Source organism: Delphinus delphis, chromosome 5 (assembly GCF_949987515.2).
Source record: "Delphinus delphis chromosome 5, mDelDel1.2, whole genome shotgun sequence".
Taxonomy (NCBI): domain Eukaryota; kingdom Metazoa; phylum Chordata; class Mammalia; order Artiodactyla; family Delphinidae; genus Delphinus; species Delphinus delphis.
The window spans coordinates 6182658-6201185 of NC_082687.1; the positions used below are offsets into that span (position 1 = coordinate 6182658).

Genomic DNA, 18528 nt, shown 5'->3' on the forward strand with positions numbered 1-18528 from the left:
TTTTGCACTGCTGTTTCTTCTACTTGGCACCCCGGTTCTTGAACCAAATCATTGGTACTAGCTCATCAAAGCTAGGGGTTGAAGTCAAGCACCCAATCTGTGTCTATGATCTTTTAGATTTCACCTTCCTACCCTCTCAGCTGTTCCAGGCTAGGCTGTGTGGCTTCAGCGAGGGTGCCATGGCTTTGCTGATCCCTGGGAAATGCCACTGTCAATCAGGGGGCCACGCCCGAGTCACGCTGTAGTGTCTCCGTCTGCCCTGTGTCCTCTTACCTCTTTTATATTTTTGAATTCTAAATAGAATTACATTAAAAAAAGGAGGGGAGTTCTACTGCTTTAAACAGCTTTGGAAACCAGTTACAATTTCAAAAGACACTTCTTACTTAAAAATTCTAGGACCATAAACAAGGCTGAGAAGTTGAAATTAAAGTCACTTAAAATTTACATACACTAATAGTTAATATTTATTCTCATCATGTTCCAGATGCAGTGCTGAGTGCTTTTCATGTATTATCTCATTCAGACTGCCTAACAACCGTATCGGGTGGTACACACTTTTATTATCTCCATTTTACACATGAGGAAATACAGGCATGGAGAAATTGAGTAACTTGCCCAAAGCTCTAAAGCTACAATGACTGCTTTCAAGGTGCAAACACTGGCAGGCTGACTCCAGAGCTCAAGCCCTAATCATTACACAGTCAGGTAGAAAAAAATAAAAATAACCAGGCTATTGGGTTACTCTGTATCAGAAGTTTTTAAAAGAAATATTTCAATGCATCAATAAAAAGGATTAACAACTACGTCAGGTGTTCATATGCAAATGACTGCCCAGTACACTTAGCGGTCACCCTTCAGAAAGTAAACACGAAATAAATTTTGGTCAAATATGCCAGGCAAGGCTAATGATTTTCTTGAACATTTTTATGAACTCCTTAAGAGTTTTCAGTATGTTAATGATTTTCCTGCCTTCACCTTGCTTACATTATTAATTTGCTCAGCAAATTCTTTATAGATAAATTAAGTTGCAAACTTAAACCAGCATAACTCTTACGTGGATGACTAAACACCCCGAATCACTGAACAAATTAATCAATGCATGTACCCCTATAATCATCCAACGCTTTAGAAATAGTTCTTTGAAGATGTGCATGCTACTCTCTTAATGGCCTTCCAGTGAATTCAATGCTAAATGCTGATTTAGTAAGAATGGAAAAGTGAATTTGCTAGAGCATCGATTGGGTGATGGGAAACTGGGGAAGATAATAACACCGCCACTTTGTGGGACTTTACTGCTGACAAAGGACTTGTACTTACATCATTTTATTCCTCAGTACAAACTGAAAAGTTGGCAAAGTAGATATCAATATTATTGCCACCCTTCCTCCTTCCTCCTTCAGTTTGATAGATCCCATCTCAGGTCACAGGATGCACCTACAGCCACAGGGTGGCTACACTGGGGGTTTGACTTTCGCTGTCCTGCACACTCAGCCCAGGTTCTTTTCACTGCATCATGCTCTACTCCATTGGGGAGATATCTGCAAAGATAGATAGGCACTTCTACCCTGCAGAGGTCATAGACTCTTGGTCTGGGGGCTGAATCTAGCCTTCAGATCTGTTTTGCTTTGCCCGAATAAATCTTGAGTTTGATTAGTTACGGTTGTTTTTTAAAAATCAGAAGAGATTAAGCTAAATCTAGAATTGTGGCTTCATCTGGAAAAGCAGTTGATTTGGCAACAATCAACTACTGTTGATTTCTCTGTTTAGAGTAGGTGTGTCTATTTCAGAGTGCCACAGTCTCTTCTACTCCTTAGCACATGACCTGTATTGCCTTATTTGCCATTTATCCTCCTAAGAACAGGCTGCTTCATTCATTTATCTTACCTGCCTGGCTCCCAATAGAAAGTGAATGCTCTGTGGGACTGAGAAGCTTTCCACAGACATGGGGTAATTTTCCTCAGCCAACTTGGGCACGATTGTCTCTGTGTATCTTCCCAGCTTTGGTTCCTCACTCACTCAACAACCTTTTCATTTAATTTTCTTTATTAAATTGTTCTAATGGAACAGAGAGGTAGTTGTGAAATTGAGGATTCAAAGAAGTCCCATAAACTTCCTTTTGATTATAATGTAATAGCTGGAATTTTATTAACCCTGCCCAAAGTTACTAAAAATATCTCTCATATAGTTTTTAAGTCTACTTCAAAATATTTTGACTAACTCATTTTCAAACTCTCAGCCTTCACCCCTACTTCACAAGAATGTGAATTAGGGGTGTGAATGAGATCAGAGGACTCTACTTGTTTATCACTATAATCTTACTACCAGGGACAGTGACTGGCACATAGCAGATGCTCAGTAAATGTTTGTTGACTGACTGAATGAAAGTGGGAGTAGTGAATCAGGACTGGGCATTCCTGGAACCCTCTCAGTGTGGTCCTTCAGACACAGTTGGCCCTTATCTATGGTGTGGTCTTATTTATGCAGAGAGTTTAGTAGGAGATTATCAGTCTCTTGGGAGATAACTCATTTCCTGGAGGCAGAAAAGATCTAGCTCAAAAATTTGTTAGCTTTGCTTATTGGTAGAAATACTTCATCAAAATATCAACTTTTGCAATAAACTGGCTCTACGTTTACAGAAACACTAGCCTTCAAGAAAACAGAATCTTTCTTAGATTCAACTAACCCTTCAGTCTACACTGGTTTTCTTGGTTGTGCAAAGAGAAGATGACTTTCAGCCCAGCCTGCCTCTTTTCTTAGGGCCAGGAGTCTTACATGTAGCGGAAGCTTGCTGTCAAGAACCATTTGAATTTGCTTGACTTTTTTTTAGTTCTTAATGACCTGTTTACAACTTATAAGAAAGAAGAGTGTGGCCTGGACCCTCTAGCTTCCAGTCACCTCCCAGGACACCTCGGGTACTCAGCCGCCCTATACACTCCCCTTTTCTCTCTCTGCTTCTTTCTTTCTCCTCTTCCCTCTCCCTTTCTTCTTCCCTGTCTTCCTTTAGTCATGCTTTTCACTGGCTTTCTTTTTAGAATGTGTAGAGAGTGTGTCTTGTTTTACCCACCATGATCTGCTCTAAAGGGTAACAAGATTGAGAAAGCATACACGTTACTTCTTCAGGACTTGAACTTGGACTCTGTTACTCAGCATCCTGTCCTGTAGAACCTGAGCTACTGTGGGTGTGAAGTTTTTCTTCTGAACATTTAAAATTCATTTAATGCGAGGTCCCTTCCTCCCTCCCTCCCCCCTTCCCTCCCTCCCTCCCTCCCTTCCTTCCTTCCTCTCTCTCTTTCAGATTCCTCACTTTGCTTTTTTGTGAAATCACAGAATTTTATGTTGGAAAAAACTTAAAAGATAATCTTGTCCAGACTCTTCGTTTTACAGATGAAGAAACTGAGACAAAGGTCAGAGGGATTAAGCTTCAGAACCAGAATTAAAATCTGATCTTCTGGGACTTCCCTGGTGGTTCAGTGGTAAAGAATCCACCTTATGATGCAGGGGATACCGGTTCGATCCCTGGTCAGGGAACTAAAAGATCCCGCATGCCGTGGGGCAACTAAGCCCCATGTGCCACAACTACTGAGCTCCCGCACCTGAATTAGAGCCCACATGCCACAAACTACAGAGCCCACACGCCCTGGAGCCTGCGCGCTGCAACTAGAGAAGAGAAAACCCACGCTCCACAACTACAGAGAAGTCCGCACCCCACAACGAAGAGCCCCATGAGCCACAACTAAGACCCAACGCAGCCAAAAATAAATAAAATAGATAAGTGGTAAGTAAGTCTTAAAAAGAAGAATCACATATTTCAAAAAATCTGATCTTCTGACGTGTAGCTCTTTCCTTTACTATTTGAATGGATTATTTGTCTTTTTAAATTTACTGTAACTCCTCTCTGTATATTTCAGTTAAAAGAGGATTTAAACGTATGACTCATTCCTGACTGCAGGGGTCTCTGTGTTTTGGGAATGGAGTGTGAGGTCCCCTGGAGGAAGATCTCTATGATGGAAGCGCTGTTGTCTTCCAGGTCTTCCCTCTCCCCTTTGCTTCAGGTCTCCGTGTGGAGGGACCTCCCTTAGGGGAGAATAGCTTGCCTCTCAGAGAGAACGGGAAAGAGAATGGGGTATGGATTGCCCAACCTCTCTGCCTCCTGACCCACTCTCCCCACTTTTTATAATGTTCAACGCCATACATTTCACAGGGGCAGGTCCTGCCATATCTGGCTGGGGTAAATCAGCCTAATTTGGGGCAAAGCGTTCATATGCAGGGTGACAGCACTGGTATGATGAGGCTGTGGTGTATCTATGTGGGAAGCAAGAATCAGGAGCCACTTGATGGTACCAGGGAGAGAAGAGTAGAAAATTGGAAGGAAACTGGCTTGTGAAGGATTGGTCCTCTTTTAGAGTGAAATCTTCCAGCCACTGACCTCATGATAACGTTCATAGCATCACACACGCATGTTGATGGACTAGGTGGGGCTCGACACCATCCTCCCAGATAGATCATATCAAAGTCTCCCTCATTTCTCTCTTACTTGTCAATCCAATAGAAAAGGAATTTGACTTGGTTTAAATAGTTTTTCAAACTATTTTCAAAATAGGCCATGTTGATATTTTCAAAAGGCCATGTTGATTCCCAGTGCCTTATGTTTCAAAATATTAAACCAAAAAATTAGGGAAAATTTTTTCTTATGTTTTATGCCAAGATTTGAGCAATGAATTAAGAAAAAAATCCCAGCCAAGAGAGAAAAATGTTTAGTTGGAGGAAAATTTAAATATGAAAGTAATTTGATGATCATTCCACCATCTTAAGAAAAATGAAAGTGAAAGATAAATTTACCTCTTTCTGAGAAAAATAAATACCATATGCTAACACATATATATGGAATCTAAAAAAAAAAAATGGTTCTGATGAACCTAAGGGCAGGACAGGAATAAAGACAGACGCAGACGTAAAGAATGGACTTGAGGACACAGGGAGGGAGAAGGGTAAGCTGGGACGAAATGAGAGAGTGGCATGGACATATACACACTACCAAATGTAAAATAGATAGCTAGTGGGAAGCAACTGCATAGCACAGGGAGATCAGCTCGGTGCTTTGTGACCACCTAGAGGGGTGGGATAGGGAGGGTGGGAGGGAGGGAGACGCAAGAGGGAGGGGATATGGGGATATATGTATAGCTGATTCACTTTGTTAAACAACACAAACTAACACAACAATGTAAAGCAATTATACTCCAATACAGATGTTAACACAATATATACATACCTCTTTCCCATAAAAAACCCTCAGTCATAAGATGATGCTTTGGGGAAAGCTTTACTTGTAACTGTGTGTGTGTGTGTGTGTGTGTGTGTGTGTGTGTGTGTGTGTGTGTGTGTGTGTGTGTGTGTGTGTGTGTGTGTGCGCGCGCGCACACACAGATGTGCATCTGCTTTTGCACATTCTAATTTGATGCTTTTATGCTGTCCATATGGATCACTGCAACACTGATTCCATCATTTTAACCACAGTTTACGTTTCAAGTATCAAAATACACAGTATATAAAAGAAGTTCCATTCTGTGTGTCCCTTATCCTTGGCAAAAGGAAAATAGATCCTCCCAAGCAGGGCACTGTGTCCAGTTAAAGACTTCAGTAAAGAATATAATGTAAGTTAAGTGTTTCTTTTCATATCTAGAATACTAACACCAGGTAACGTTCTAACCAACCCGGTGAAGTTATATTCTTCAAGGGATAATGTTCAAAGAGAGAAACTGAACTAAATTAGTATACAATTGGGACTTCTAATAAGGAAGTCCTGAAGAGAAATGTTCCAGCCAACAATGATCATTCAGGAATAGTTTACTTCTGTCTCCTTTGGGAGACCTAGCAAATCCTGCTGTTTTCCCAGATGTCCAACTGGTAGCTAATACCTTCTTGATTACCCCAGGTTATGGGAAGCATGGAGAACAAAAGAGAAGAGACACTTTGCTATGTGTCTACAGTTACTGCAAAAAAAAAAACCCTCTTGATATGATGGTCTCACAATAAAGACCAAATATACGGTGGCTTGCTCTCTCTGAACGACCGTTCCCATTCCCACAGAAAATTCTTGATTCCCACACCACTACCCACCAACTACCATGCTTTTCAAATTTATTACACCTTATTGTAAGTTATTCAGCCTTTTCCATCCTTCTTGCAGGGGACTCTAGGCCCTCTGAGAGCAGGGGTTTTCTATCTGGTTCTCTACTGAGCACCACTGAGACGTGGTAGATCCTACCGGGAGTTGAGTGAATGAGTGAACTGGGCCCATTGGCACCTTTTCAGGACAACCATTCAGAACACAGCTGGCTGCGGCGCTGGGGTCCACTCTGCCTAGGGGGAGGCCTATTTATGGATGCAAGCTTCACAAAAGAAGAAGATCTGCTCCCCAGAGAAGAATATTTCTATTTTGAACCAATTATTCTATATTATTGAGCCCAGTTGACTACATAGTTGTTTTTCTGTTTTTGAAATTTTACAGACTAATTGACCTACGAGTGTTTCCTCAAAAGACAAAAGGATGAGGCCGTGTGATAATTCCCAGGTACCTATTAGAAAAATATGCGAGATGCTTGTATTTTCCATCTCATGATTATCTGACACAGACATGTTGGGACTGTTACCTACTCACCCTGGAATATTATTTTAATCGAAGTATCAACTGTAGTTCAATCGAGAGCATAAAACAAGTAACAGCAACAAAAACCAAGAAAAATGTTTTAGTACAGAAGATAATGCTCCCATTGAATTGAACTCCTTCTCTTTTCATGATCTTCTTTTTGTTATCTGCTGGTTTCCTCACTCTCTCCCTTCCCACAGCAAGCAGTTAGGAGCCTGCTGGCCCCTCCTTCTCACAGAATAAAGCCCCTGGAAGGTAAGGGAAGTGCTAGGCTGGAGACAACGCCACCACTGGACAGTGAGAAATCTGTGTGGAAAACTTCCCGGATCATTTGGAGACTATGAGTTTGAAAACAGAATCACTTCCTAAGAGTATTCTAAATCACTGAGGGCTCATATAATAATGAAACTGAAACTCGGCAAGAAGATGGTTGAATGAGCATGCACTGCAAATTATGAGTACGGATGTTCTGCAAGAGTATAAAGGAAGCTTTGTCTGGCCCTGTACTAGGGCAGAGATTTTCATTGCTTCCAGGCTTACAAGTCTGTGAAGAAATGAAACAGCAAACCTGCTCCCAAGAACTGGGCTCTGACTATAAGCGAACAGCCTGGAGACATCAAAAGTTCACTTGCGGAGGGCTTTCTTATCATGTAATCCCAAGTAATTTGAGTCAAACTGAGAATTAAGAAGGATGCTATGGAGAACTCCAAGAACACTAGACCGGTGTCAGCATGACACGCCTGCTAAAACCCTTGCCAATGATCAAAGAGAATCACGCAGAAGTTCATCTAGAACTGACTTCAGCCCTTTATAGACCCAAGTCTATAATTTTGATTTTGTTGTTTTTGTTGTTTAAAGCGAAAAGGCAGTAGCAATGTAGTATGTTGAATAAGGGCTACTGGAGGAGGAGAGGAGTGAAGCACATGCTCTGAGAGCAGGAAGAAAGAGAAACTACAGATAGAAGGGCTTTCAAAGCACAGTAGGCTGGCAAATGGGAGTGAAGATAAACGGCCGAGGCTGCTGATGTTTTCAGCCTGCAAAATAACTGATGTTTATATAATGATGTAACTGAGTATTAGGAAAATATATTGGGTGAAACAAGCATGTTTAAAAAAGAAGGTTTTACAAGCTATGGTTACCAAAGAGGAAAGGGGGAGGGACGGATTAGGAGTTTGGGATTAACAGATACACACTACTGTATATAAAATAGATAATCAACAAGGACCTACTGGATAGCACAGGGAATTATGCTCAGTATTTTGTTATAGCCTAAAAGGGAAAAGAATCTGAAAAAGTTATATATATACACAGAACTGAATCACTTTGCTGTGCACCTGAAACTAACACATTGTAAATCAACTCTACTTCAATAAAAAAAAATTTAAAAAGGTTTTAGCAACCATTTTACTTTAGAAAGTTTTAATTTGAAAGATTTCCACTAGATAGTTTAAGTGAAAACTGAAGCTTTGATGCTTAAAGGGCAAGGTTCCCAGTGCTTATGGCAGTGAGATGCCATGCAGCCAGCACATGCTATGGAATCAGGAATCTCGGGGTGTGAGACAGCAAGTGGCTCATTTGCTCATCTGTAAAATGGGCTTCACGTGCCTACACACAATGGCGCTGTAATGAGATGAAATTAATTGAGAAATACATTCCAAATGCCTGGCACAGAGCAGAAAATTCAGTCTGTGGTGGTTGCATTAGTGAAATTGCAAATCACCCATAATGCTAAGTAAAGGATGCATTTTGAATTTCCTTTCTGTATTATTATGTATGATTATTCAATAGGGTGCTAGAAGCTGCTGGCTAGGAATCTGACTGCACCCTGCCTGGTCCAATGTTAAGGCTACGAACTGCAAGAGTTCCAGCTCAGCAGAGAATCAGTAACACCCTTCGGGTGGTTCACCTGCTATGCTAACTTGCATTGGCTCTTGGCTATTCTGAAAGATGGATGCTACCTCAAATTAAGGAAAGGGAAAAAATAACACAGTAGTTGTTAAATACAGTTCTTTATTTTCTGAAAATAGGTATTTCAACTAAAGCATTGTAAGTCACTATGGTGGAAATGTAGAAATATAAAAATGCTGTATTGCACAGGGAACTATATTCAATATCCTGTGATAAACCATAATGGAAAAGAATATGAATAAAAATGTATATATATGTATAGCTGAATTACTTTGCTGAACAGCAAAAATTAACGCAACATGGTAAATCAACTATCCTCCAATAAAATAAATTTAGAAATATCGAAATGATTATTCCTTTTTATTTAGCATAATAAGTTCTACAGAACTTACATTTATGAATTTACCAATCTTCAACTGTTTTTGATCTATAAAAATGACAAGTGCATATGGTTTGACCTAACTGCTACTAAAGCAAATGTAATTGAATTGATTCACTGCCTCATTTTATTTGCAGAAATGAGACAAGGAACTGATGCATGGATTTGCATATTTTGTATTATCTATTTTCAAATAGTTTGTGAATGGAAAACCATATAGAGAACTCTTTTAGGGAAGGACACACAGTGTCAGGAGTATTCTCTGTCCTCATTAAGCTTAGCTTTCTGTCCAGCAGCTGGCTTCTGCCATTCAGGAGTGAGATTCAGATCTGCCCCATGCAGTTCTTCAGCTTCAGAACAGATTAGTTTCCTTGTCCTTGTCCTGAGACTGCATGCAGTTGCAGACAGCACTTAGTCGTTGCTGCGCTTTCTGTATTTTTGACTTTTCTGGGCCCTGAGAATTATTTCTGATTCTTGGTAACTCAGTAGATTAATGAGACTTCTATTGAGTGTTATAAAAGTAGCTGAGCCACTGACTTAAAGGTGATGAAAACTGCTTTTTCTCAAATAAGGCCTTGCTTTTATTTAGGCTTTAAAGATTTTCTTCTGGAAACATTAGGATACCTTGATGAATTCACTAACTTAGATTTTAGTGTAGTAACAGTAGCAATTAATGAAGTAAGCTTTCACTGATATCTTTAGAGGCTATTAAGCCCCAAGGTTTGTCAGACTATGAAGATTTGTACCTTTCTACTTCAAGAAACCATTTCATCTCCACAGAATTTCCTGCCTTCATTGGCTAATGATAGAAATTCAGAATCATTAGCTAAATTAATTGTTTCATGTGGTTGGTCTTTAGAATGTTATAAACTGTAATAGAATTACTGAGTTGAGAGCAATTAATTAGATGTACTTTGAATATATTCTAATTAAATGCTATACCTGTCATTCTTAATGACCACTTGAAAACTACCAAAAGAAAACTGTTGATGAATCTCAGTGCCATGAAAATAAACCATCCAGAACCGTTATGCCTCATGTCTGTATAGTTCACATCACTTCAAAATCTGAAAAGTCATTTCAGATACTGCCATTGAAGTATTACCACAGGGCCCCATAATTTTAAGGCAGAAAGTGAAAGTGTGGAATCCTTTTTTTAGGTTTTTAAAGCCCATAAATCATAGAGGTAGGAATAGCATGTATATTTCTTATGTCTAGGACTGTGTTAGACCATGTTAGACCAGGAGCTGAAAATTCAGATCTGTATACCAGAGCCACAGAGAGATCTGATGCTCAGAGATCACTGAGATCTCATGCTCAAATGAGAGGAGATGTCTCAGGATCAGAAAGAAGGAGGACTGAGAAATGCAGGGCCCTTGAGGGCAAACAGCTTTACAAAGGGGCCAGCCTCCCGCTAGCTACACTGGTTGTTGTCTTACGGATATGTGGTTCCTGTCAAGCCAGATACAGTGGTTTTCAAACAAATACAGATGTGTGGGATTTTACATGAAATTATCACAGATTCAAATTTTCAGCCCTGTGGGTCAAGTAAAACACATCTGTGGGCTGTTGGCAAGCAGCCTCTGGATTAGATTCTGACATCCTCTGTAGGTATATATGCTATTAAAAATGAAGGATGTTGGGCTTCCCTGGTGGCGCAGTGGTTGAGAGTCCGCCTGCCGATGCAGGGGACGCCCCGGTCCGGGAAGATCCCACATGCTGCAGAGCGGCTGGGCCCGTGAGCCATGGCCACTGAGCCTGCGCATCTGGAGCCTGTGCTCCGCAACGGGAGAGGCCACAACGGTGAGAGGCCCGCGGAACCCCCCCACAAAAAAAAAAAAAAAAAAAATGAAGGATGTTGACATGCTGCCCGCCCTTCATCAGTACTTACGACCAATCAAAGGAAACGTCTGTGAAAAGAAACTAGGGTATTTCATTAATCAACAGATAGGATGTGCCCACTAGGTTGCTGCAATATATATATTTTTAAATTTTTATTGGAGTATAGTTGCTTTACAATGTTGTGTTAGTTTCTGCTGTGCAGCAAAGTGAATTGGTTATACGTATACATATATCCACTCTTTTTTTTCATTCCCATTTAGGTCATGACAGAGGACTGAGTAGAGTTCCCTGTGCTATACAGTAGGTTCTCATTGGTTATCTATTTTATACATAGTTGTGTATATGTGTCAATCACAATCTCCCAGTTCATCCCACCCCCCCTTCCCCCTTTGGTATCCCTAAGTTTGTTCTCTACGTCTGTGTCTCTATTTCTGCTTTGCAAATAAGTTCATCTGTGCCATTTTTCTAGATTCCACATATAAGCAATATTATACGATATTCGTTTTTATCTTTTTGACTTACTTCACTCTGTATGACAGTCTCTAGGTCTATCCACGTCTCTGCAAATGGCACAATTTTGTTCCTTTTTATGGCTGAGTTTAAGATTAAAAAGATAGATGTATTCGTAGTCTTCCTCTGGTTTGTAAACAGGTTGGTTGAGGAAAAAAAAGATCTTTTGAAAGGATTGTTAACTTATTGGGAATGGAATACTAAGAAAGGATCAAAGCTGTATGTCAGGGGTGATTCTAGAAAAGCTGAAGGTAGAAGACTTTCCAAGGTCCATACAACATCATGTACTGTTTATGATACAAAAATGGGGGAGGGGCACACAGTATGAAGAAGAGAAAATTAGAATATTTTATTATCCTAGATTGTTGTTCTCATATTGAAATACTATGTTTGAAAAGTTGAAATGAAAATTTTATACAGATGTAGGTTGAAAAAAATGGAGAACTGTACAGATGTTATGAAACAATTGGTACTTCCCTGAGGGGTAAGAAGAGAAATTTACAGAATCACAGAGCACAGTGTGTCATGTAGCGGCTCCAGAGCACACAGCATCCTTCAGCGGATAAAGCAAAGGGCAAGGAGGTAGGGTCCGTTTCTATTTCTGGCATCTATTGCTTTGGGACTTGGAGGATCAGAGTGTCACCTTTTGGCACTCAGGTCACCCCACATGTTAAAAAAATCCATAACTCAAAGGTGTTTTATGCACCAGTTTTGACATCTATAAACCACTGGCAGATTTTAAAAATCAAGGCTATCACAAAAGCAGGGACTGTTGTTCTCCCTCTCTGTAATTTACAGAATTCATGAAGACTTGCAATGGCCAGCCACCAATCAGATGTCTATTGGAATATTCTTGTTTGCTTTACATTTCTGCTCACCCTGGAACCCATCACCTTAATTCATTTTTTCTTTGCATGAAATTTAAATAAAAAAGCAGCTCTAGGCAGATTCATTATTTAAGTTGCCGTTTCCATACTCTCCTTTGGAAATTGAGGCATCCGTATACGTAAGGCTTCAGTTAGGCTAAAAGATAAGTTAACATGCTAAAATCCAGGGTCCCAGCTATCATGCATGAAGTATATAAAGTTCATTGTCTTTGTTTGCATCCTTTACAAGCTATCCTCGGCCAGCATTGATTTAGATGCTAACTTTATATTCAACTCAATTCTTACCTTCATTCTTTAGAAAAATATAACACATATGAGAAATTTGAAGATTAAATTTATAGATAAAAAAACTTACCTCTCTCTTGCAGCTTGATGCACAATATGGAAAAATAATACATGAAAAAATAAAAATAATACATAAACTATCAAACCAAATCCCCAGATAAAGGCAAACACAAAAAAGAGTCCACGCCTTGTAGAAGACATCATTCTCTTCCATTACCTAATGCCTGGCTTTCAAGAAATTAGGTGAGTTCATATTGTTTAATCTATGGGATCTATTATCTAACCTTCTCGGGAAGTGACTTCAGTAAGTATCAATGCAATGTTCTCACAGTTCTCATCAATTCAATTACCTTGACCCACAGGTATATTTTGCGCACACACACACACACATATGCACACATGCACACACTTACATACACACGCACACACACATGCAAATGCTTTTCTTTGGCTTTGAAGAGTGAAACAAAAACCACAGGTCCTAGACCCTAAAACAGAAGTAGGGAGGATAATCTGTAAACACTTGGCTGCATTTTACATATTGAGCCCAACCCAAGATGTGTATTCTTAGCGGATACTAGCATGTTAGCAAAATCTTATTGCGGAAAAGAAATGGGTTTTTAATATGTGTGTGTAACTGAATCACTTTGCTGTACACCTGAAACTAACACAACATTGTACATTTTTACTGAAGTCAACTATACTTCAATTAACAAAATGCCTGCTTTGTCGGCTCTCTCACACCCGTCCCATCGACACCCTACCTTGCGGAGGGGCTTGAGCTTGGTCTCCATGATGAAGTCGTACTTGCACAGCTCACAGCAGCGCGTGTCGGAGCTTTTGATCCACTGGTGGAGGCAGGCCTGGTGCACGAAGCGCAGGGTGCCCGTGCAGCGGCAGGGCGTGATGAGTGGACTCCCCTCATCCCCTTCGCAGTGACAGATCCTGGGGAGGATACAGCAGCCGGGTGAGATCTCTCCCTCGGGGAGCACACGGCATCCTCCTCCCACACATCCCAGGCTGTATTAGAAACTGCAACCTCACATTCAGACCCATGGACGTCACACTTCGGCTTAATGCTAGAGCTGAATCTATGGCCAATACTAATTTCCTTTCCCTTGCATAGTCGTTGCTGGACTCTTAAGTCATGTTCAAAGGCATCAGACACCAATACATCAAAAATGTGCGATCATTCCTACACGGAAGTCAATTTTAACAGCATAGCTATTGAGCTATGTCCCCACCTTCATCTATTAAAAGTCAATATCCATAGGCACAAGCTTGCTTTCATATACGAAAGTTACGACTTAGTATTCTAAGGAGTGCTGGAACCTGGTAACTTCAATGTTTTACTTTGATGGTAGTTTTATGGGGTGTATACTTTACTACATATGGTATCTTACCAATGTGGAAGAATTCTGAAACATTTTAACATGCTACTATGGAATAAAGTGAATATAGAAAGTCTCAACTAGGAAATATTATGAAGATTTTCCTAGGAAGATGCACACATATTTGGTCAAAACAAAAGGCCTAAACTGTCAATAATCATCGTCACAAAAGTTACTGGTTACAGAAAGTTCAAGTACAGTAAATCCTACTGTTTTAAAATGTTAATTACTACATCTTCCAAGGAACTCCTAGTTCAAGTAGTTTACTGAATTACTATGACTTCTAGTGTCACAGATTCATAGTCTATGAAATCTTCATTATTCTTTCCTTCAAATTAAAAAAAATAATTTGTTTTCCTCACTGGATAAGTTTTTATACCACCAGGTCACGAATTCAAACCTTAGAACTTCAATAATTCTTATTATATAACCAGCTGTTAGAAGTTGTTACTAAATTTAATTAGAAATATTGCTTGAACTCTGTTAGAAATATGAATGGAATGTTCCCAAAACACCTGTATATTAGTTTTTTGGAGCAGAATCACAGTGGTAGGCTGGAAGAATGTTTGAATTGCTGCTACTTTCCTTTCATACCTCTTCTCCGGAAGCATGTTTTAAAGAGTGGATTTTAAAATATATTTATCTAGCTCAGCTGTCTCCCCAGGGGAAATGTGATGGTTGGTCAGATTGTTACTGCAATGAGATACAGGAATTGAAACCCAACCCTCCCCTAACCTCAAAATAAGAAGTATGACACAGTACACTAGTATCTTGGATCTCTTTTTCTTAAGTAAAGCTCTTTGGGTGGAGTGATAGGATGAGAACACAGGAAAGTTCAAAATCAGCATCTGCCTTTTCCTGGACAGAGTTAGGAGGTATCAGTGTTGGATGTTGCAGCCCATGTCAAAGGCTGGCGTGGTGGGGAAAAACTAAAACTCATCTCAGAGCCTATTCCTTAATATGAAAGCCCGAGATATGTCCTCTCTCCAAACGTGTAGGTCCTAGGATCAGGGCTTAAGTATACTTTATAGCATACCTGTTGCCGACAGACTGTTGGTCAGTGGATGCTTGTTGACTAAAGGAATTGTTCAGTCAACAAACTGTGACTTATTATAAAAGCAACCAGTGAAAGCATATCTGGGTTTCTGTAGCACATCATTTAATTGTAATATTTATTTTTTTGAGTCACTGAAACCTAACGCATTATATACATCACGAGCGGCTGAGATTTCTGAAGTCCTTTGAACCTCTTCTCTACCTGTTCCCACACAAAGATACTCCCTTAGGTCAGGGGCCAGCACACCATGACCCATTTCTTCCTGCTGCATGTTTCGGTAAAGTTTTATTGGACCACACCCACACACGTTTGTTTATGTATTATTTAGAGCTGTGTTTCACTATAACTGTAGACCTAAGAGTTGATGCAGAGGCCATGTGGCCACAAAAACTATCATCTTTACTACCTGGCCCTTTACAGAAAACTCATGTCTTAAACATGGTGATCCTGAGTTAAAGACAATGTCTGACTATTATCAACAATGATGAAAACAAGGTTCAGAAAATAAATCACCCCAAATTCTGCAAGTAACAAAAGCTGAAGTAAAGGTTCCAGAGAGAAGCACACAATAAAGACGAAAGTCCCTCCTGACCCACCACTGAAGCCCGCTGGTCCACAGCAGTCTGCAGGGACAGGGGGTAAAGTTTCTTGTTTGAAAAAGAAAAATTTGCACTTAATGCCATCTCATAATTCGTCACCACAAAGGGGGTCAAGTGTTGCCCAGCTGCCAAGATGATTCTGAGGCTCTGAGTTTTTACTAACTTGAAGAAGTAATTCATCATAAGTAGATGTAAACAGGGACCGCGCTGATGACTGAGTTCAGACTGACCACAACAGTTCTCTGCTTGTAGTCAAGACTTCTTAAATCTTACAGATTCTTTTTAAAGAACTTCTGAAACTGTCACCCGAAGCATCACTGGCAATATCACTTTTTCATAAAGTTAAGATTATTTCCCATAGGAAAAATCAAAAGCTTGGTTCATTTCCATTTCACAAGATTTCTTTTTATGTGATTTTAGCATTTTGAATTTTTTCTAAATTATCCAACTCAGGTTGGCTCCTAAAGAGTCTTTTTCAAACTATGCTGATATTGTTCTAAATGAATTTAAAAGCTAAATATCAACTTCAAATATCTGCTAGAAATGAAAATAAAGTGACAGAGCCATTACAGGAAGCATTAAACAATTCTTAAATTGATATACTTCACACAAACCGTAATTGCTAAATTATAAATGAAAGCATAGTAATAAAAATATAAACATGCTTTTTTCCAATAGAATAACTGTGTAGAAAAAGCGATTTCAATAATAAAATAAAAATGCACTGTAAAATAATCATAATTTTGATGCATTTTTACCTTATGGGAAATCGAGACTCGGGAAGTAAGTGATTTTTTAAAATCACTGATGGTCTACATTGGTGTCTGTCACCTAGCGGCAGGAACAAGCTGAATTCACAGATATTACTGGCATTTTAGTATCTTAACTGGCTGCTTACAGTCCAACCACCATGTGTTAGGTTTTCACCATTTATGACGTGAATAAACATCTACTTCCATATAATTTCTAGTTTTCTGTAAAGAGTGGACCACAAAATGCTATTGAGCAAATTAAATTTTAGAAAATGTGTGTGTGTGCGTGTGTTTGCAGCTTCAAGTCCCCCCCTTAATGTTTGAGTTTTAAGAAAAGTTGGCTTTTTTTTTTCAGTCATATAGATCTGAAAACGACCTCCACTGCCAGCCCAGACCCCATCCCTTGCCAAGGCTTCTTGGCTCAGGTAGAATAGTATTTTTTGTTATGCCTAAGTTTTTTAAAAAAATAATTCATCACTTAAAAAAATCTTTGTGAGGGCTGTAGTGATTATGTAACTTTAGAATTATTTTCATTCATTCATTCATTACTAAATTCATTCACATTTTCTTAGTTCTTGCTACATGCAAGGAAAATCAGACACTAGCATCTGCACGGAGGGTGACTTGAGAGGAAGAGAAGAGAACCTGAAGGCGGGGACACCATTTGGGCAACGATTACAAATATCTAGGTATTAAGAATCTGTAACAATGTGGTAACACTTGGGAGGAGATGGGAGACAGCCTGCAGAGAGTGTCAGGATCCCCGAGGGCCTTGCTTGGTTTCCATGACTACTAGCTTTGGCATCGAAGCACATCTACAACATGGGACTCTTCAAGGCAGTCATCCCTGTAACCTTCAGACAGCATTGCAACTCCTTTCCCATATTCCATGCCATTTTTTCCCCTTTCTCTATCCCCTCATTTCCCTACCTACATTTTCTTCCATCCTCCTCTCTAACTAAATAAGCTTTAAACACAGTACTAATGGACACTGCTATGTTTGTAATGGTTTAATTTAGACGTTAATCTTTACTCAAAACCAGTCATCATGCTTCAGAGTTTGGTGCCCATTCTTCCCCTTTCAAAGAACCAGTTTGGTTTTATTGATATTTTTCTATTTTTTTAACCTTTATTTTATTTATTTCCTCTCTGATCTTTATTATGTCCTACCTTCTGCTGACTTTAGGGTTTTTTTGTTCTTTTTCTAATTATTTTAGGTGGTAGGTTAGGTTATTTGAGATTTATCTTGTTTTTTGAAGAAGGCCTGTATTGCTATGAACTTCCCTCTAAGAACTGCTTTTGCTGCATCCCATAGATTTTGTATGGTTGTGTTTTGATGTCCATTCTTAGAATTCACTTTCTTAAGCTAAAAAATGATTAGAACACATGTTGGGCAGAAGCCATGTTGAAAGGTAGTAAGCAGTTACAAGAAATTAGTGCTCAAGTAAACAAGTGAGGAGATATAACCACTCTTTTTGAGAAGTATAGCACAGCAATGAAAGGATGGTGGACTAGAGAAAATTTTAGTTTTCACTTTCATTTCATTTTTTTTAACAGTAAAAGCTGACTGTGTTCATAAGCAGAAGTGAAGGTGCCACAGAGAGGGAGACACTTACAGAAATAATCAGGCAAGAGAATGACCCATTGTTAAATGAAGTTTCTTGAGAAGTCAGGAGAGTGTGGGGAAAGAAAAAATGGTAGAGGAATATCTTTGGACAAGTGCAAGGGTATCCAGGAGGGAAACAGACACCATTTCCCGTGAGCAAGAGGCAGAGGAGAAACGGCAGGTGAAGATGGAAAGGAGGTGGGGGCAGGGAAGGTTCAGCCCCTGGGCCTAGGGGGGTCTTACTATCTTCCCCGATATAACAGACAACAGGTAACTAAAGGGAAGGCAGGAAGGCACGGGGTTACGGTCTCACAGAGGCTGTAAATAATTAAAGAAAGCCACTGGGAGAATAAGATGGAAAATTAACCAAGCATGTATATCAGAATCATGGAGCAGCCATGAGGTCCTCGGTGAGATGAGACAGCATGGATTTATGGTGGACGTTCTGGGACTCAGCTTGCTGAGCAGTCAGAGAGGTCCTACAAAGGGTAGCACAACCTCTCCGTGCCGAGATCACTAGGTCAGGCTGGAGAAGGATGAGGAGTGAAGGATTCTGGTGCATCAGAGAAGATGGTGTGAAGATAGTTGTCATAAAGTCTAGATGAACTGAGCAGGGAAGCTAGTGAAACCACCTCATGGTCATTGTATTATGAGAAAAGGATGGGT

At 39.8% G+C, this 18528-nt stretch overlaps 1 protein-coding gene across 2 annotated transcripts in view; it reads right to left on the bottom strand.

Annotated features, from left to right (window-relative positions):
• The window catches only part of MARCHF1 (membrane associated ring-CH-type finger 1), a 548885-nt gene that overhangs the window by 37169 nt on the left and 493188 nt on the right, over nt 1–18528 (bottom strand). For both annotated transcript variants that reach the window (XM_060011951.1, XM_060011950.1), the window contains one exon: nt 13222–13402. In XM_060011951.1, coding sequence (XP_059867934.1) covers nt 13222–13402 — 181 coding nt within the window. The remainder of the gene's footprint in view (nt 1–13221; nt 13403–18528) is intronic.